At 40.6% G+C, this 18,385-nt stretch overlaps 1 protein-coding gene across 1 annotated transcript in view; it reads left to right on the plus strand.

Annotated features, from left to right (window-relative positions):
• Positions 1 to 13,279, plus strand: part of LOC135092964 (mucin-2-like) — a 45,004-nt gene extending 31,725 nt beyond the window's left edge. The window contains 4 exon segments of the mRNA XM_063991788.1: positions 460 to 572; positions 992 to 1,148; positions 1,832 to 4,890; positions 5,350 to 13,279. Of these exon segments, the coding sequence (XP_063847858.1) occupies positions 460 to 572; positions 992 to 1,148; positions 1,832 to 4,890; positions 5,350 to 5,424 (3,404 nt within the window). The 3' untranslated portion in view covers positions 5,425 to 13,279.
• Positions 13,280 to 18,385: the final 5,106 nt, after the last annotated feature.

Here is an 18,385-nt window from a genome sequence, read left to right on the forward strand (position 1 = left end):
TGACTCACTTTCCTGCTTTCCAACACCTGCTAACACTCATCCTTGCCTTGCCAACACCTCTCCCTAACATCCCTACTTTCCCTTCTAACACCCCTTCCAGTACTCAGTCTATCCTACATAACACCACTCACTACGCAACACCTGTGCCTAACACCTGTAATTCCTCTCCTAACACTCCGAATACTCGAGTTACCGTACATATCACCCTTCCACTAACACTCAATCTAACATTCGATAATAGCACTTTTCACTACCAAACGTGACTCCAAACACTCACTATATTCCACCCAGCATCCTTCATTGCTTATCACCTTACCTAGCACTCCCTACCAACACTCAATTTAATACGTCTACCTTCCTTTCTGACACTGTACTTAGCATCTTTAATATCTAACAACTTATACCACCCAACACCCTTCCTAGCTCCCCTCACAGCCTAATGCGACTCCCAACCTCCAGACCACGAGCCAGTAGCGGGGGCGGTAAGGCTGAGTCACCAGGCAGCCCTCCACAAGATTGCAGTCAGGCCACGTAGGACCCACGGTGCTCCCAGGGCAAGGAGAGCCACGCAAGTAAGTAGCGGTGGTGGTGGTGGTGGTGGTGATGTATGTGTCAGCATGTTCACAGTGTCAGGTGTGTGTGTGTGTGTGTGTGTGTGTGTGTGTATTCAGTTTCATGTGCCCTTACTGTCCTGTTGCCATGTCTCATAAACACACACACACACACACACACACACACACACTAAACAATGCCCCTAAAACTACCCTAATTTACTCCTCCTCTTCCTCTTCCTCATCATCTACCTCTTCCTCCTCCTCTACCTTGCTCTCTACCTCCTCTTCCTCCTCCTCCTCCTCACAAAAAAAATACCCTAATATATATCACCAACTCTCAGTCTTCCTCCTCCAACTCTTCCTCCATCTCTTCCACATCCACGTAATCTTCCCTCTCCTCCACCCTCCCTGCTGATCCTCCTCCTCTTGCCTCACAGATTGGCGGCCAAATCAGTCTTCCTGATGTGATAGAGGAGGCCAACAGCAGGCACCCCAGTGGTCCCCGCCCCCCCAGTGCCCCCCAGCAGCCCCCTGCCACCCCCGCCCCGGCACCCACCCCAGCCCCTGCTACTCAAGTCAGCCCTGATGATGATGGTGAGGCCGTTTTCTATATTTATTTTGTATGTCTTTTTTCAGTTATTACGTATTTTTATTTATTTATTTATTTATTTTTTTTTTTTCATTTAGGTTAGATTTTATGCATTTTTTTCTATATATATTTTGTACCTAAACTATCACTATAACCATTAACACATCCCTGGAAAGCCTAATGACTTCCACTACAGCCTGTTGAAAGTAGATGAGGTTATAAATTATGTTGAAGTAGATGAGATTATAAATTATGTTGAAGTGTTTCTCTCCTTGATGATGCAGAGTCTTTGCTAAACTATCACTATAACCATTGAAACATCCTTCAAAACCTCACTAACTTCCAATACACCTGAAAGTAGGTGAAATTATATACTGAAGCCTTTAAAAATTCATACATACATACATACATATACCAAAGCTCTCCCCGGAAAAGGACAAGGCACACAACTTTCACATTCACAGTCATTCACACCACTCTCTTAGCCCCTTGGATCCTGACAGAGAAGAGAAAGTACTCCTGCTTTTAAAAACTGAACCTTAAAACATAACTTCTCTCTTCTTCTCCCCTATCAACAGTCTTCATTCCTCTTGTTCTCTCACTCAACATTGTTTAAAAATATGAACACAACTTCTCCCTTTTCTCCCCTTCAAAAGTGATTATTCCTGTTTTCTCTGCCCCTAAACAGTCAGCATGGAGGAGAGCCCAGCAGCACGAGAACCTCAGAGCACCCCGGAGACAGCCCCGCCAGAACGCAAGGAGGAGCGGCGCGAGGACCAGCCCTTGTTCCAGCGTCTGTTCGGCAGCACCAGCAAGCGCGCAGGACGGCGACACTCCCGTGGCAGTGGTGAGGAGAGCCGGGAGAACAGCGTCAGTCCCTTGCGGCGCGGCACTGAGCAGCGCGCATCAAAGGACCGTCGCCACGACACCTCCAGTCCGAGATTCCTCATTGGCAGCTCAAAACCACGGCAGGATGCACATGCACTGCCTCCCTCAGGACGCCCTAGGGACCCAAGCAAGGAGCGAGGTAGCAGGGATGTCCCACAGTCACCTGAGGATATGCAGACTGGCAGTGTGGGAGCGAATGCCTGGCCACAGGGGGTGAGGAAGACAAAGAGTTTCCGTGAGGAGCAGGCACCAGTACATCGCGAGGCACTCCGTCGTAAGGTGTCCTCTCACGCCACGGCAGACGAGCAAGGCACCACACCTACCAAGACGTCCAGGCTCTCCACATCACTGGAAAGCATTGATGGTGACGACATGAGGAAGCCTGCCCCACATTCTACTCCCACTTCTACGCCTCCTACAGTAACCACAGTCTCCCCACAGCGCTCCTCCACAGAGTCCCTCACTACCACACCTCTCCCTGGGGTGTTCATACGGCCGTACCCACAGCCAGGCCACCCCAGGGGACCGCCACACCCCAGCCCCTCAGACACTAGCTCAGGCCCCTTCTCCCTGGACTCAAGCCTCAACCAGCAGCCCAAGGAAGTGGAGGACCAGATGAGGAAAGCTTCGAGTGTGGACCAGATGACCATGTCTGAGAGCACCACCACCCACACCACACATGCCACACATACCACACACCACAGGGAGCACCATGTCAAGGAAACGCACACCAAGGAACATTTGATGAAGGAGCAGCTGGCCAAGGAACAGCTGACTAAAGAACAGGCTGCCAGGGAACACATCATAGAGCAGCACATCAAGGAGCAGCACATGAAGGAGCAGCTCAACAAGGACCACCACTCTTGGGAGGAACACACCAAGCACACCACCACCACCATCACCACCAAGACATGTGAGGCCAAGCAGGCGGCGTTGGCGGCAGCAAAACAGTCACTTCTCGACACACTGGTGGAGTCTATCAAGCCAGACCGCAAGACAGAGACCCCGAAAGCCACTCCTCGGAGGTCCCTGAGCCAGACACAGCCGCCCCAGGTGTTGCCCAAGGAGGAGCCACCCCCAGCCACCCCTCAGCAGGAGCCAGAGGGGGAGCAGGCACCTCCAAGAAGACCACTGAGGAGGGAGGCCAGTGTCAAGCGTCTCCCAGCAACTATGACTGATTCTGAGAGTGCCGCAGTGCCGGAGTTCATGCGTATACAGCTAAACCGCGTTGAAAGTAAGGGCCAGTCTGTTATCTATGACACAGAGCAGGAGAAAGGTGGCAAGAAAGAAGATGAGGATGTCCCAAAGATGGATACAGGTCCTATAGATGTCCCTAAGGATGCTCCAATAGAGACTGACTTGAACACCCCAAAGAAGGATGTGCCAGTAAAGGATATGCCAACTCCTGCTGCTGCCAGGGATGTCACAAGGAAGGCAAGTATGCAAGGATCCCGCCCCCTCCTGAAGGACACAAGGGATGCCTCTCCTTCTGCAGTTCTTGACAGTAGTGAAAACATTGAAACAACACCAGAACAACAAGAGCGAGTGCAGCTTAGACGACCAGTGGTGACTGACAGAACACCTGCAGCTGAGCGCTCTGCTGCCGCCACCACCACCACCACCCCAGCAGCCTCTAGGGACCAGCCAGAACTCTTCAAGGTGTTCGCACGGAGGTCATTCAAGATCAAGGACTCAGATAAGGAGCTGTTTGAGACTAGCATTGAGGACACTGGAGTTGAGGCATCCAGTGAGGTGTCTGAGATGATGGTGAGCTCAGTACGGCCCTCTAGCACATCACCGCGGCCTCCCGTCAACACCACACAGGCCACAGATGTGCAGAAGATTGGTATAAACGCCATCTCATATAATCGCAAATCGGTTGGGAATCCTGCCTTGTCCTTCATGCCTCCCCCAGTGTCCTCTGCGAGTGAGCAGGCGAACAGACCACAGACCACTGCCAGTACCTCCAAATCTCACACCACTGCCATTACCTCTAAATCCCCCCAGACCACTGCCAGTACCTGTAAGACCCCTCAGCCCAGCACAGAGAACAACGCCACACCTCCAACAGTGTATAGCAAGATACTGAGCAACAGGATGAGTGGCAGTGAAGTGAGCAGCGGCAATGAGAGTGAGGGCAGCGTCTCATCACCAGTGCCCATCAGAGCCCCAGTCACTCCCCAGACCAAACCTGCCATGACTGCAAGACCAGGGTCGGCAATAATCTGGCCACCAAGACCACAAGCATCACAGGAGGAGACCACAGCAACACCACAGCCCACCACAGCACCACAGGACACACCACACAGGAAGTCCCTAGGGAGTATGGACACGAAGGACGTCACTAAGGAAGCATCGCAGGATGGCATTGAGGTGGAGGTCTCGCCACTGGACATCAGTGCCGCCAGGAGACGCTTCATGAGTGCCAGCTACCCCCCGGACCGCCCAGGCACCAGTCCGGCACTTGGCACCTCACCCCCTGCCCTCACCCCATCACCCATCACCCCTTCCCCATCACCACCAGCACCCACACCATCACCACCAGCCCCAACACATCCTCCTGTCACTTCCAATATCCTATCAAGAGTTGGAAGTATAGGCTCAGTGACAAGTCCTGCCACACCTTCCTTCACTGTCACTGTCCGAACTCAGCCTCCTGCCGACACCCCATCAGCCCCACCACCATCTACAGCCCTGTCAGGTCCTCCCACAGGCTCCCCATCCCCGGGTGAGCCAGGGAAGGGTGATGCAGGGCCAGGCCAGCAGACAGCAGAGGACTGGAGGGTGTTGGTGAGGCAGCGCAGGGAAGGCAGACTCAAGCAGACCAAGACGCCAGATGCAGAAGAAATCATCATTGAGGTGAGGAGGAGCAAGGCATTTGTGAAGAACTAGTGTGTGTGTGTGTGTGTGTGTGTGTGTGTGTGTGTGTGTGTGTGTGTGTGTGTGTGTTTTAGGAATGTTGGTTTTGTTTGCTAGTACTACTATTGCTATTACTACTACAGGTGTTGCTACTACCACTCTCTCACTCTTTTTCTTGTAGATACACATCTCTGACTTTGTGTATTTGCTGTTAAAAGTGGTTTTCTTGGAGTCCAAGAATGGATTAATTGACTTTCCATCATTTACAGAGAAAATAGTCTCAAAATTGAAACTTTTTACAGGCAGAACACCCTCATGGAACAAATTAAATGTGGATTCCGAGCCACCACTGTATCTGTGTATCCGTCTGTCAGTCAGTCTGTCTCCCTACATATTTATCTGTCTATCAATCAACTAATCCATCCATATATCCATTCTTAACTTCATCCCTCCCAACAGACGCGGCCTCCAGTTTCCCGCAACAGCAAGGTTCTCGAGATGGCCAGTAACTTCCAGAAGCTCCAGGTGGCCTAGCAGAGGGTGTGTCCCGGCCCCAAGCGGTAGTGTGGTGGTGTGGTAGTGGTGGTGAAGTAGTGTGGATGTGGTAGTGGTGGTGTGGTGGTGTTTGTCTCTACCACATTAATCATGCTACACTTTTCTGCTTTGTGGTGGTATGGTGATGTGGTGATGGTGTGGTACTGGTGGTGTGTTTGTCTATACCACACTAATCACACCATACTTCTCTACTGTATTATTGTGATTTGTTTTGGCTTCTTTTGTTATTTTCAAGAGAGAGAGAGAGAGAGAGAGAGAGAGAGAGAGTATGCTTTCTGGTGCAGATATATTTTTTTTTATTCATTTTATTTTCTGTTTCATTCTCAAATCATTCCTAATTGATAATATTGATCTTATTTTCATTTTGGATGTTCTTAATATTTTTATTTATTTATTTATTTATTTTTTATTTTTTTAGCTTAGATTGTTTCATTGTTTTATCTTTTCATATTTTTGGGCCGTGAATTTTTAGATGTTTCTTATTTTTACTTGTGAAATTAAACGTAGCTATTTTTTTCGTGTTTTCTGTTGTGTATTTTGTACTTGTATTTTTGTAATTCAGAACTTTCTATCTTGTATTTCAGAACATTTTTGTATTGTTTTAGCTTTGAATATTAGAACATTCTTCTTTTTTTCTTTTGTTGGTCTCATTTGTAATCTTGATCTTGTTCATGTTTTTGTTCTTCATTTGCCTATCTCTCATTCTTCCTCTTTTTTTGTATGTTTTTCCTCTTCTTGTTGTTCTCTTTTGACTTTTTATTTCTTCCTTCATCCTTCTACTCTTGACCTTGTCTTTTTCTTCTTCTTCCCCTTTACTCTTAATCTTGTTCTTGTTGCTCATCTTTTCACTTTCTTCCCATTCCCTTTCTCATCCTCGTCCATATTATTACACATCAAATTAATTCTAGGAAGTTTATCATTGACATGTATCGAAAACACAATTACTTTCCCTCCACTTTCTCTGAGTTGACCGAACCAGTGTAGAACTTAATGACTTATGAATGACAATAATGAGAATAATGGCTATGTACTGACAATAACAGTAGAGAGAGAGAGAGAGAGAGAGAGAGAGAGAGAGAGGTGCAAACATACATGAAACACTCACATACACACACAAAACCTCCTCCCCACCAAAAAAAAAAAAAAAAAAAAACACATCATTCAAAGCACCACATTAAATGCAAAAAAAAAAAAAAAAAAAAAAAAAAACCCTAGTCAGACCACCAGTACTATTACAAATCACCCGATAAACCAATAAACCAATTGACCGATAAACCCAGTATCCGACAAGCAAATAAATAGACCATTCGCTAACCTCAATGTTCAGACCTCTAGCTGAATAACAGAAGGATCAGAGAGTGTAGCCGCAGAGTAGCGAGAAGCAGCTGTGTTAGGTTACAAAGTCAGTCAGATCTGTTTGATGTCGATAGCAAGCAGTTACTGGCAGGGTACTTTGGACAGGAAAGCAGTAGAGAGGAGTAGGAAAGAGTAGCAATGCTGTAGGAGTGTAAGAAGTAAGCAGGAAGAAGTAGAAAGTGGGCGACCATGGGATATAAGTAGGAAGAAGTAGGAAGGGTGTATGAATGACAGGAACAAATAGGATGAAGTAGGAAAGAGTAGGAAGGGCAAAAAGTAAGCAGGAAGGAATAGGATAAGTATATGAATAAGGTATATAAGTAGGAAGGGTGTATGAATGACAGCAACAAATACAAAGAAGTACGAGTAGGAAAGAGTAGGAAGGCTAAGGAGTGAGTAGGAAGGAGTATGAGGAGTATTTAAGTGCTAGGAGTAAGTGAGAAGAGTGTATAAGTATGAAGAGGAGTGAAAGAAACATTAGCAATCTTGTATGAAGGAATGAATAAGAAAGAACAAGTGTATGAATGTACTAAGGAAAGTTACTGTTTATCGCTTGTATATATTAATGTAAATACAACCCAGAAAGTATCGTGTATGTTTAGGTCTTTTTCGCATCGTTAGTAACAGAGTAGTAGAATTAAATGTTACTGGAGGGCATGGAGATTAAGGTAAAGTGGGAGGGATTTTGTGAGAGTTTGGCATGTTTGTGTGTGTGTATGTGTGCGTGTGTGCGTGCGTGTGTGTAGGAAGAAATCAGTGTTTGTGTTGGAGTTTTGCAATGTGTAGTGATCATTCTGCCTTACTAGAGAGGGAAATGTTGCATATTCAACTGCATTGGGAGAAGATAAGGGCAAGATAAAGAGATTTGTTAAGTTTGGGGTAAAAAAAATATCGATAGGAGAAACATTTAGGATTAGAGCATTCAGTCCAATATATTCAGAGATGCTGGTTAGTGTATGTAGGAGTGGCTAGTGTGATAATGGAATACTGATAGTGGTGTGTGGAGACCTGTTAGTTGATGGCATGGGGAAGGTAGAGACTGAAGCGTCCAGCGTTTTGTGATTGGTGTTTACGATGTGATAATAGAATACAGTTACCTAACCTGGCATGTTATAAATTGTTCCTTAACCATGTATAGAAGAACAGGAGAGTTGACTAACAATTCAGAGGAGAGTTGAAAAGTCATGTAGGCAGATGATGTGATAAAAAAACTAATGCACTGCTGTACTAATCCTGGTGTGCTAAACTGTCTCCTAGGTATGTGCAAGAAAAGTAATGGAGTGTGACAGTGGAAACACACCCCATTTTTTTTCTTGTTCTCATTATTGTACATCAGATTTATTCTAGAAAGTCATACTAATCCTGGCATACTGAACTGTTTCCTAGATGAATGAGGCAGCCCATATGCAAGAAAAATTATGGAGTGTGACAATGGAAAAAAAAACATCTCTTTCTCATTCTTGATCTTATTATAATGCATCAAATTTATTTGAGAAATTTTGTCATTGCCATGGACTGAAAACACAATTATGTCCTTCCCCTCCAGTTTCTCTGAATTAACTGAACCAATGTAGGAGTTAATGGCTTATCAGTGACAGTAAAGAGAAACAGATCACAAGGAGAAGAAGAAACCATTAAGAATCATACTGTGCGACGTTAAGAGTCAATAATGGGAAATACGTAGAACAGAACATACAGCATGAGAATGAACCCTGTATAAGACTAAGGCACTTCAAAATTACACCCTTTGAGAATTTAAAGTTGCCACATGAATTAGGAGAGGACAAGAAGGAATGGGTTCAAACTTGATAAAGATATATATAAAGAAGTACAAAGAGACTGTTTCTCAAATAGTGGTGGATGAATTAGACTTAGTAATTAAGCTGTTAGTGCTGAATCACTAGGGAGCTTTAACCCTTTCACTGCGATCCAAAACAATTGATGGCACCAGAAGCAATTTATGAAGTCTCTATAAACATCTACAGGAAAGAAGGAAATTAAATAGAATAGATTTTGCAATTTCTACCCAGTTTAAAGATTGGAGGTGGCTGTAGAACAAGCAATGATGTCTCACAGGAAAGATGCACCAATTAACAGTCAAAGGGTTAAGACCAGGTAGGAGAACTGCACTATTTTCCCTATAGTTTGATTTGTAAGTCATGTTTGTCCACTGTCACACTCCTCTGCTGTTCTTGTATGTGTGGTGCAGGGCATATACTCGTATTCCTAAGACAATGGTGAAGTTGTCTGAAGCATCCCCATGAGCATTACAATGTGATAATACTGTATGACATGACTTCAACGATGGCATACTACAAAACTGTCCCGTAGCCGCGTGGAGAAGGCAAGACGGAGAGGCAATGATGGAAAACCTGAGTGTGTGCTGTGATAATATATGGTACAGTAATGATATAACACAATTCTTGCTTAACTCTACTAAAAAAACAAAACCCTAGCATTGATTCCTACCAAAATGGAGTGTCTTTGAGAAAAAAAATTGTACGTACAGATTGGTGTGTGATATAAGATTAAGGATGATAATGATAATGTTAAGAGTACTGTAAGAATGGCAATAAGAGTAAGGAAGTAAGAGTATCATAAAGTTACTAATGATATAAGTGAGAAATTAAGATTATGTAAGAATGACAAGTGTGAGAAAATAAGAGTATTGTAAAATTAACAATGACAAGAATGAGGAATTAAGAGTATTGTATGAATAACAGCAAAAAGCACGAGAAATTAAGAGTAAGAATGAAAGAATGACTAGAATGATAAAAAGCAGAGTATCATAAAATTAACACTGACAAGAATGAGAAAACCAGCATGTGGAAAGAATGACAATGATGATAATGAGAATATAAGTGTAAAAATGCCAATAACAAGAATGAAAAAAAAAAAAAACAGATTATCATAAAACTAACAATGATAAGAATAAAAAAAAACAGTGTATCGTATGAATAGCAATTAAAAAAAAAAATGAGAAAGTAAAAGTATCATAAAATTAGCAATAACGAGATGAGAAAGGCAGAGAATCGTGCATCACAAAACAAGACGAAGAGGACCGGAATGCATTCAGTTGCGCTTTAAGGAATTGAACACCTTAACTGTCGCAGGGTTACGTTTTGCAGTGTTTGGATTCTTTATGGAAGATTTACATAGACGTTTGAATCCCCACGTTTTTCCGGGTTTTTGTGCCTGTGCGGTTTGAAACATACAGTCCCTTAGTGCTTTACGATAGAGTGGGTAATAAGACGTTTAGTATTTTTATAGTGTTGCGTTTTCTCGACGTTCCCTCAGTACTGTGTAAATCTTTAGCCATGTGTTTTTTGTATTTTTTATGCAAGTTTTTTACTAATTGTATTGTGTGTGTAGCCAGTCACCCTCTCTCCAGTGTACTGTAGTTTTTTATTAGTGTTTTTTTTTATTTTTACTTTTTCTTATTATGATGATGAAGGAAGTGAAATAGCAGAGAGAAATCGATATTGTGTGTGTGTGTGTGTGTGTGTGTGTGTGTGTGTGTGTGTGTTTGTAGGGGCTAAAGAATATAGGTTTTATTATCAATATTTCTAGTTCTTGATATAGAGGGAAGGGGAGAAAAACAGGAAGGTAAAAAAGGATAAAAACAGAGAGAGAGAGAGAGAGAGAGAGAGAGAGAATGCATGTGTGTGTTTGTGTAAAGCAAGACAAAGAATAAGTCTGTTTGTTTGCGTTTGTTTATTTGGTGAGTTCCTAGAGAAATCTACTACTCGAGGCATTCTTATCTTCACCACCCAAAGGTCCATTGCTTTAAAGAAGACTCTCAGTTGACTAACCCAGACACAGAGGGACACGGAGACTAAATGTACTTAAGTCATGAATTTTCCTTCATGTTTTGTGGCAAATTTATCTGTTTAAGAAGGAAAAGAGAGACATAGAAAGAAAAAGGAAAGTTTGTATTTGTTTTGTATACTTAAGCTGAAATAATGGTTCTTTTTTCATATTTTTTTTATTTATTTATTTTCATTTATTTGAGTGATGCATAATGGTTCTTTTTTTCATGTTTTGTATTGTAATTTGTTTTTATTAATTAAAGTGATGCAGATATTTTCACTTTTTATGCATGTTGTTCTTACTAGTATTATTCATTTTATTTTATTATATTCTTATCATTCTTTAATTTATTCATTGTATGTATGTACGTTTGTAGACTATGTATACGTTATCTCATCCATCAATACTTACAGTACATACATTTTTTTTTTTTTTTTACCGTATTTTGTATTTTTCTTAACTTTTCTAAGCCATAATTTATTTTGTAATCCACGTTTTGCCACCATCATTATGTACTATTGTTGTTCTTTATTTGTCAACACGTGCGCTGCGACAGTCTGCATAATTACGGTGTTTGTTGATCTAGTCCACTGCTCATGTCCTGTTTGTTTGCCTGTCTGTTTGTTTGATTCTGTGCATGATTTTTTTCATACATATCCGCATCTGTAATTGTAAGTATAGGGCTCTTTTTCATTATTCATTTTTAGCTTTTCCATATTCTAAGCTTTAATTTTTAAGTGAGTGTTTAGTCTTTAGTGGTTTTTACATTTTCTTTTTTTTTTTTTTTTTCAATTAGAGCTGATTTTTCAGTTTTTAATACATTTTTCTTCTTTATTCTCTCTATTATGTATTTTTTAATGCATTTTTAACAGGTACTCTTTTATTCTATTTTATTTATCATTATTTTTCAAACATGTATTGAGATTCCAAATCCTGACTTTTAAACAGGCATTCATTTTAGTAATTCTGCTCATTATAATTATTTTGTTTCTATTTACATGCAGTATACTACTTATCCAAGCAATTATTTTAAACATGTATTATTTTACTATTATTTGATTACATAGTTTTCTAACGAGCTCAAAATTTCAAGCAGGCATTGTTTTGCAATTTTTTTTTTTTAATGTCATAATTTTTCACATACTGAGTCAGTGATGCTGATCTGGTGTCAATAAATGATAATGATGACAATAACAATGATTGAAAGGTATATAAAACTCTTACTATTACTAAAAGAACACAGTCTATTAATCTTCTATATTCTGCAACACAAAATCTTTCCTCTCATCCATATCTAATAAATTCAAACTGTAGTGACTCGAAATATGAGGACCATAAAAAAATATATCCTAGAGCCTGATGATGCTTTAGTTCCAATATTTAACCCTTTAACTGCTCAACAATTGCTGGATACTTTTTACTTCAACTGAGAAACCTTAGATGACTTAACCCACACAAAATATATGTAAAGGCACCGAAAGCTTTGAATTTGTCAAGTATTTAATGTGTTTTAAAGCTTCACTCTGAGCTTGCTTGAGAAGAAGTAGCAGTCAAAAGGTTAAGGGACTGCTCCCTTGACCATGCCAGAGTTCAGTTCTTATACAGGGCACCTCCAGTGACTAAGAATCCCTCCCTACTGATAAATTTCTTAGCATATATGATGTTCTGAATAGGGAGACATAACACTGGTGGCAGCTGTGGGATACACTTGGGTCTTTATACTTTAGGTCACTACAGAGCTTCATAATAAAGTGCCTGGGATTTAAAAAAGATTACGGATTCGCCTCAAGTATAATTATATTGTGATCGGGTACTATGTGGTGTTATCGGGCAGGGAATCGGATTAACTTGTACAGAATCGGATAAAGGAGATACGTACCTACTGCTTGTTATTGTTGATGCGCTGAGAGGTAAATTTACGATTATTATATATATGCAAAATGATTTATCTTTTCTTTAGTGTGTCAGAGCGTGTGAAGTAAATGTTACTTTGAAAGTTTTCACGAGAAAAATGTACTTATAGAGTTTAAAATGAATGGGTTAAGTTATGAGAAAACTGTTATTCAGGAAGTTGAGAATTAATTACTTATGAGAACAATATGTCATTGGGGAGTTCGTGATTACAGAGATTATTGGAAAAAATGTAATCAAGAAGAAATTATGAGTAAAATAAAAAAAAATATTAAAAGTGTAATTATAGGATGTAAAAAAAGCTAATGAGAAAAAAATAATCTGGGAGCTATTAAGTAGTGTAATTTAAGAAGCAAATTAGTAACTAGAGAAAACTTGCAAGGAAAAAAATAATAGTCAGGTTATTAATAATTACAAAAATTATGAGAGAATTATGTAATTGTAGAGAAAAATAATAATTGGAAAAGTTCATGATTAGATGACTTTTTTTTTTCAACTACACTATAATGAGGAAGTTGTGTTAAGAATTATAGAGTTTATGAGAGAAAAAAAAACAATAGATAGCTTTTAAGTTGCGTTAAGAATGAATCAATTGCTACAACCTGTTTGACTACAATAATGTGCCTTGTTGACGCTTGTACATAACCGACCTCCACCCTGGGTATAGCAGTGGTCATGTCTGTATAGTAGTGATGCACCCTGTGTTATATACATACATATATATAATATAATATATCAATAAAAACTAAGTGATTTATGGCTACGTTATTGTGTTTCCTTTAATGGAGAGCAACAAATATACCCACCCATGTCCATTGTGATGTTATGGCCGTGGGTGAACGTTGATGGGAGTAGAAGGTGCCATGGGAGTGTGATCCTGGAGACCTGCATACACTTCCTCTGAGGGAGCCATTTGCATCTCCATTAGCTTTGCAGAACACCTCTTTAGTGTGCAGGTGGAATTTCAAGGAGGAGTTAATTGAATGTCGAGATCTCTGAATGAAGTTTTATTGGGAATAGGACAGTCACCAATAGGATAGTCATGCATATGAAAAGGATTACGTCTAGAATAGTGGACATGGAGAAGGAGAGGCCCCAAGATTGGCTCCTGCAGTATAACACATTGGTAACATTGTGTGGAGTCACGCTGACACGATGCTCAGAAGAGTCAAGAGGAAGAGCAAAATATAGCCTAGTGTCATCAGCAAATACAATAAATTTAATTGAACGGCCAGAAATCTCATGGTTGATATAAGTGAAATAAGACAAGACCAATAACAGAGTCCTGAGGTACACCGCTGGCAACATCCACTGTGTGACTGGAATAGCCATGTACAACAGCCTTCATTGTACGACTGGCGAGGAAATCATTAATCCAACCAAACAAAGGGTTTATAAAGCCAACCAGTGACAGTCTGGCCAGCGATACCCTGTGGTTCACAGCGTCAAAAGATTTGCTATGGTCAGAATAAAGAACACCCACTTCTGTACCACGATCCACATTTGTACTGACACACTCATAAGCAAGAAGTAACTCATTACAAACTGACCGTCCTGCTCGAAAGCCAGACTGGAAAAAGGACGGCATGGCATTTTCTTCTACTGATGGAAATTACTTGGTTACCTCTCGGAGAAATTTGAACTGCGCGCGGGAAATGAATGTTCCAATAAAATTTTTAAATAGCAATCTTTAATCATTTCACACACACACACACACACACACACACACACACACACACACACACACACACACACACACACACATATATATATATATATATATATATATATATATATATATATATATATATATATATATATATATATATATATATATATATATATACATACTTATACATTTAACTCTAGAGATATCCAAAACTGCAAATTTTCTATAAACTCTAAGAAAAAAAAATTATACACAACAATTTTATCTGCTCATTTACTTAAACCAAAAGATATTTCACCATATAATACTAAAAAGAAATATAAAATATTTTTTAGTGCTAAGAAAACACATATATACAACAATACATATAATAATTACAAGACAAAATATTTACACCGAGGATCCCTCAGTGACAAACTTGAAGGAGGAAAACATTTGCAACCGCGAAAGAGAAACAAAGTTACAGCATATGGCCGTTATTATCCATTGCCAGTGAGAGAAGAACGTCTGAAAATACACAGGAACACACAGGGAATTGTAAACAGTGTAAGATGGAGGCGAATAAAGGAGATGAGACGAGAAAGAGACACGGAGATGTGAAGTAGGGAAGGACAAGGTAAGATTTAACGACTTCCGCTGTTTTTTGGATGTGATTAAATATGTTGTGAGGAATAACCACGTACTGCCCTCTGGTGCCTGCAGTTAATTGAGAGGGAGTTTATTGAGCGGATTAGATCAGTGTATGGATAAAGGTGATGTGTGGATTTACTTCTGGTTGGGATTTGAGGGACCGTGCAGGCTGTGGTGACGCGGCCTCTGGTGGCCCGAGGGTGTTGGCGGCGGGCAGGCTGTCTGCTCAGGGTCTGGTGAGTTGTCCTGCCCTCTGAAGGAAGGTCCTCTAGGTCAGTCAAGTAGTAGGTACTGTTGTGTTAGAAAGAAAGAGAGAGATTGTGTATTCAGGTATAACAGTGACTTAGTGGTTTGACGTGGACTCGTGTTGGACGTGTTTTTATTTGACTTCTCCGAAACTTTTGATGCAGTGTGTCATTCTTACTGACACAGTGAGGCAGGTTGGTGTGAGCTGCTCCACACAGGGAGTATTTCAGCGCTGGCTCCTCTAATCACTGAAATGTTCACAGTGGTGTACTCCAAGGCTCTGTTCTGAGACCTATTATTTTTTTTATTACTGTAAACTGTTTTCCTGCTTCTATTATTAAAAAGGTAATTTTTTAGCATATGACTTAAAACTAATTGAATATAAGACATGATTTCTGTGTGAACATGTGTATAGATGTGTCTTGCTGCCATGGGGACACAGGCACCATTTGTGTTTCATGCAGCCCTCAGGGTGTCAAGACAAATCCAAAGTAACATGTGATTGCTCAGATCCCAACGCAGGGACACTGTGTAGCACCCTGCAGTCCTACAGTCTGTGCCACACTGGCTTCAAATTTGTAAAGGCTCACAAGCACCTGCGTGCCAGCCAATACTTTTTTTTTCTTCGAGACATCAGCTCTGTGGTCAATAAGGCGCTGCAAGTCTTCTAATTTAACCTCTGAGTCGCGGATGAGGCGGTGGTGGGTGACTCAAGGCTCAGACGGGTGAGCCACGTACATGAAAGGGATGGCTGGTGAAACTACTGGTTAGCTCTCACACTGGTGTATAATGTTGAAAGTACAATGATAAAAGACTGGGTACAGAGTAGATATTCTTGTGCATAGCTGATGTGGAAAGTGGGGAGGCATGCCCGCACAGTGAGCAAGATGAGAGGGACGATGATAAGCAGAGTAATAAAGATGAAAGAGAAAGAATGGAGAAGCAAGGGAAGAAGGAGGACAGGTTTGTGAATGTAACTGATAAAAACGATTTCTCCTACTTTTTCCTGACTTCCCACCTGGCAGTCCACACAGCAGGGATCAAGGAGTGAGGTGGTCTGTCTTGTCTGATGCATGGCCAGGTGCAAACACAAGCCTATTTCATCCTCTCCCAGGCACTGTTAGCCAAGGAAGCACATTTATGGAACCTCTAGTCACTATGGGGAAAGTTCCTTTGAGATGCCGGGGGGGGGGGGGGAAGGGGGCCACTGAAGGGTGGGTCAATTTTGTTCTTTTTCTCTTCTTCCTTCATTTTGCTCTCCTACAGTTTGTTCTTTTCTCATCTTCCTTCATTTTTTTTCTTCTCCCCTTGCTTCATTTTGTCCTCCTCCTTCTTTATTTTGTTCTTTTTTCTCTTCTTCATTTTGTTCTTTTCTCCTCCTCTCTTAATTTTGTCTTCCTCTTACAATTTGTTATTTTCCTCCTCCTCTTCCTTAATTTTGTCCTCCTTTCATTCTATTCTTTTCTTTTCTTCATTTTGTTCTTTTCTCCTCCTCTTTGTTAATTTTCCTCTTCCTCTTTATTTTCTCCTCCTCCTCCTCCTCCTCTTCTTACATTTTGTCCTTTTCTCTTCATTTTCCCTCATGTTGTCCTTCTCTGCCTCCTCCTCTTACAATTTATTCTTTTCTCTTTCATTTTGCCCTCCTTTGTTTTATCCTCTGCCACCTGTTTTGTTCTCTTCTTCCCTTCATTTCCCTTCCCTCTTCCTCCTCCTCCTCCTCCTCCTCCTCCTCCTCCTCCTCCTCCTCCTCCTCCTCCTCCTCCTCCTCTACACCTACAATAAGGATAAAATCAAAACAAACAAATTTCTGAAGTCATCTTTATGCTACCCCAAAAACACACACACGTACACACACGCACACGCACAAAGTCACTTACATAGTACTCACAGACCGTCACCTGACCATCATAGCAGCAGTAGTAGTAGCAGTAGTAGTAGTAAGTGAGTCAGTGCTTTACAAACCCCAATACAGTTAATTAGCACTCTTTAGCACAACAGAGCCAAGAAACACTAAGAAAATTCAACTTATTCCTTCTTCTTTAATGGATTAAGGAACAAAATACATCATTGGCTTCAATCTGAGCAATTTCCAAGCACCCTGAATGCCCTTACAACACTAGGTAACATAAGGAACACAAGAGAATACAGAGGAAGAACAAATAGTCTCTCCCTCTTCAGCTCATAGGGAACACAAGAGAATGCAAATGAAGAGCAAAAACTCCCATTCTTTCTTATTCTGTCTAATTTTCTCCAACTCATAATACAAGAGGAGAATGGATACTGTTTCTCTCTCCCCGTCTCTCTCGCTCTCTCTCCAGGTCATAAGGAACACAAGAGAACACAAGGAAAGAATGGATACTGTTCCTTTCTCTCTGTCATTCTCTCCAACTCAGGAAACACAAGAGAACACAGGTGAAGAACAAAGACTGCTCTTCTCTCTCACTCTGTCTTTCATTCTCTCCAACTCATAGGGAACACAAGAGAACACAGATGAAGAACAAAACCTGCCCTTCTCTCTCTGTCTCTCATTCTCTCACCAACTCACTGTAAAATGAGTGTAGCTGTCTATGTTTCTCTCTCTCTCTCTCTCTCTCTCTCTCTCTCTCTCTCTCTCTCTCTCTCTCTCTCTCTCTCTCTCTCTCTCTCTCTCTCTCTCTCTCTCTCTCTCTCTCTCTCTCTCTCTCTCTCTCTCTCTCTCCTTGAGCAGAAAAATAACAGTAATCACAACAAATAAACTTAATTATAATAAAAATCCCTTTTTTTTTTATACTTTCATCATCAACCAAGAAACACTTAAATATTAACCTCAGTACAAGCAAAGGAAATTTTTCTTAAGTAATCAAATAATTAAGTTTAAGGGAAATACTTAAGAGAATTCACTTAACACTCAATAAGTGGAAGTATGGGAGTTTTGTTTTTCTTTCTTTTTTTTATGTATAAGTTTATCTGGAATTACTTACAAGAGAATTTAGTTAGTAAGGTAAGGTGAACTATGACTACTACAATAATTAAAATTTTTGCTTCTTAAGGAATGAAAGAATTGAGTAAAACATCAATATTTTTCTTTCCTAAACTTAATTTTTTTGCTCCTTAAAGAATGAAGGAATAAAAAATAACATCAATATTATTATTTTTGAACTTAATTTTTTTGCTACTTAAAGAATGAAGGAATAAAAAATAACATCAGTATTATTCTTTTTGAACTTAAATTTTTGCTACTGAAGGAATGAAAGAAATAAGTAAAACATCAATATTATTCTCTGAACTTAAATTTTTTGCTACTTAAGGAATGAAAGAAATAAGTAAAACATCAATATT

This window comes from Scylla paramamosain, chromosome 41 (assembly GCF_035594125.1).
Source record: "Scylla paramamosain isolate STU-SP2022 chromosome 41, ASM3559412v1, whole genome shotgun sequence".
Lineage (NCBI taxonomy): Eukaryota > Metazoa > Arthropoda > Malacostraca > Decapoda > Portunidae > Scylla > Scylla paramamosain.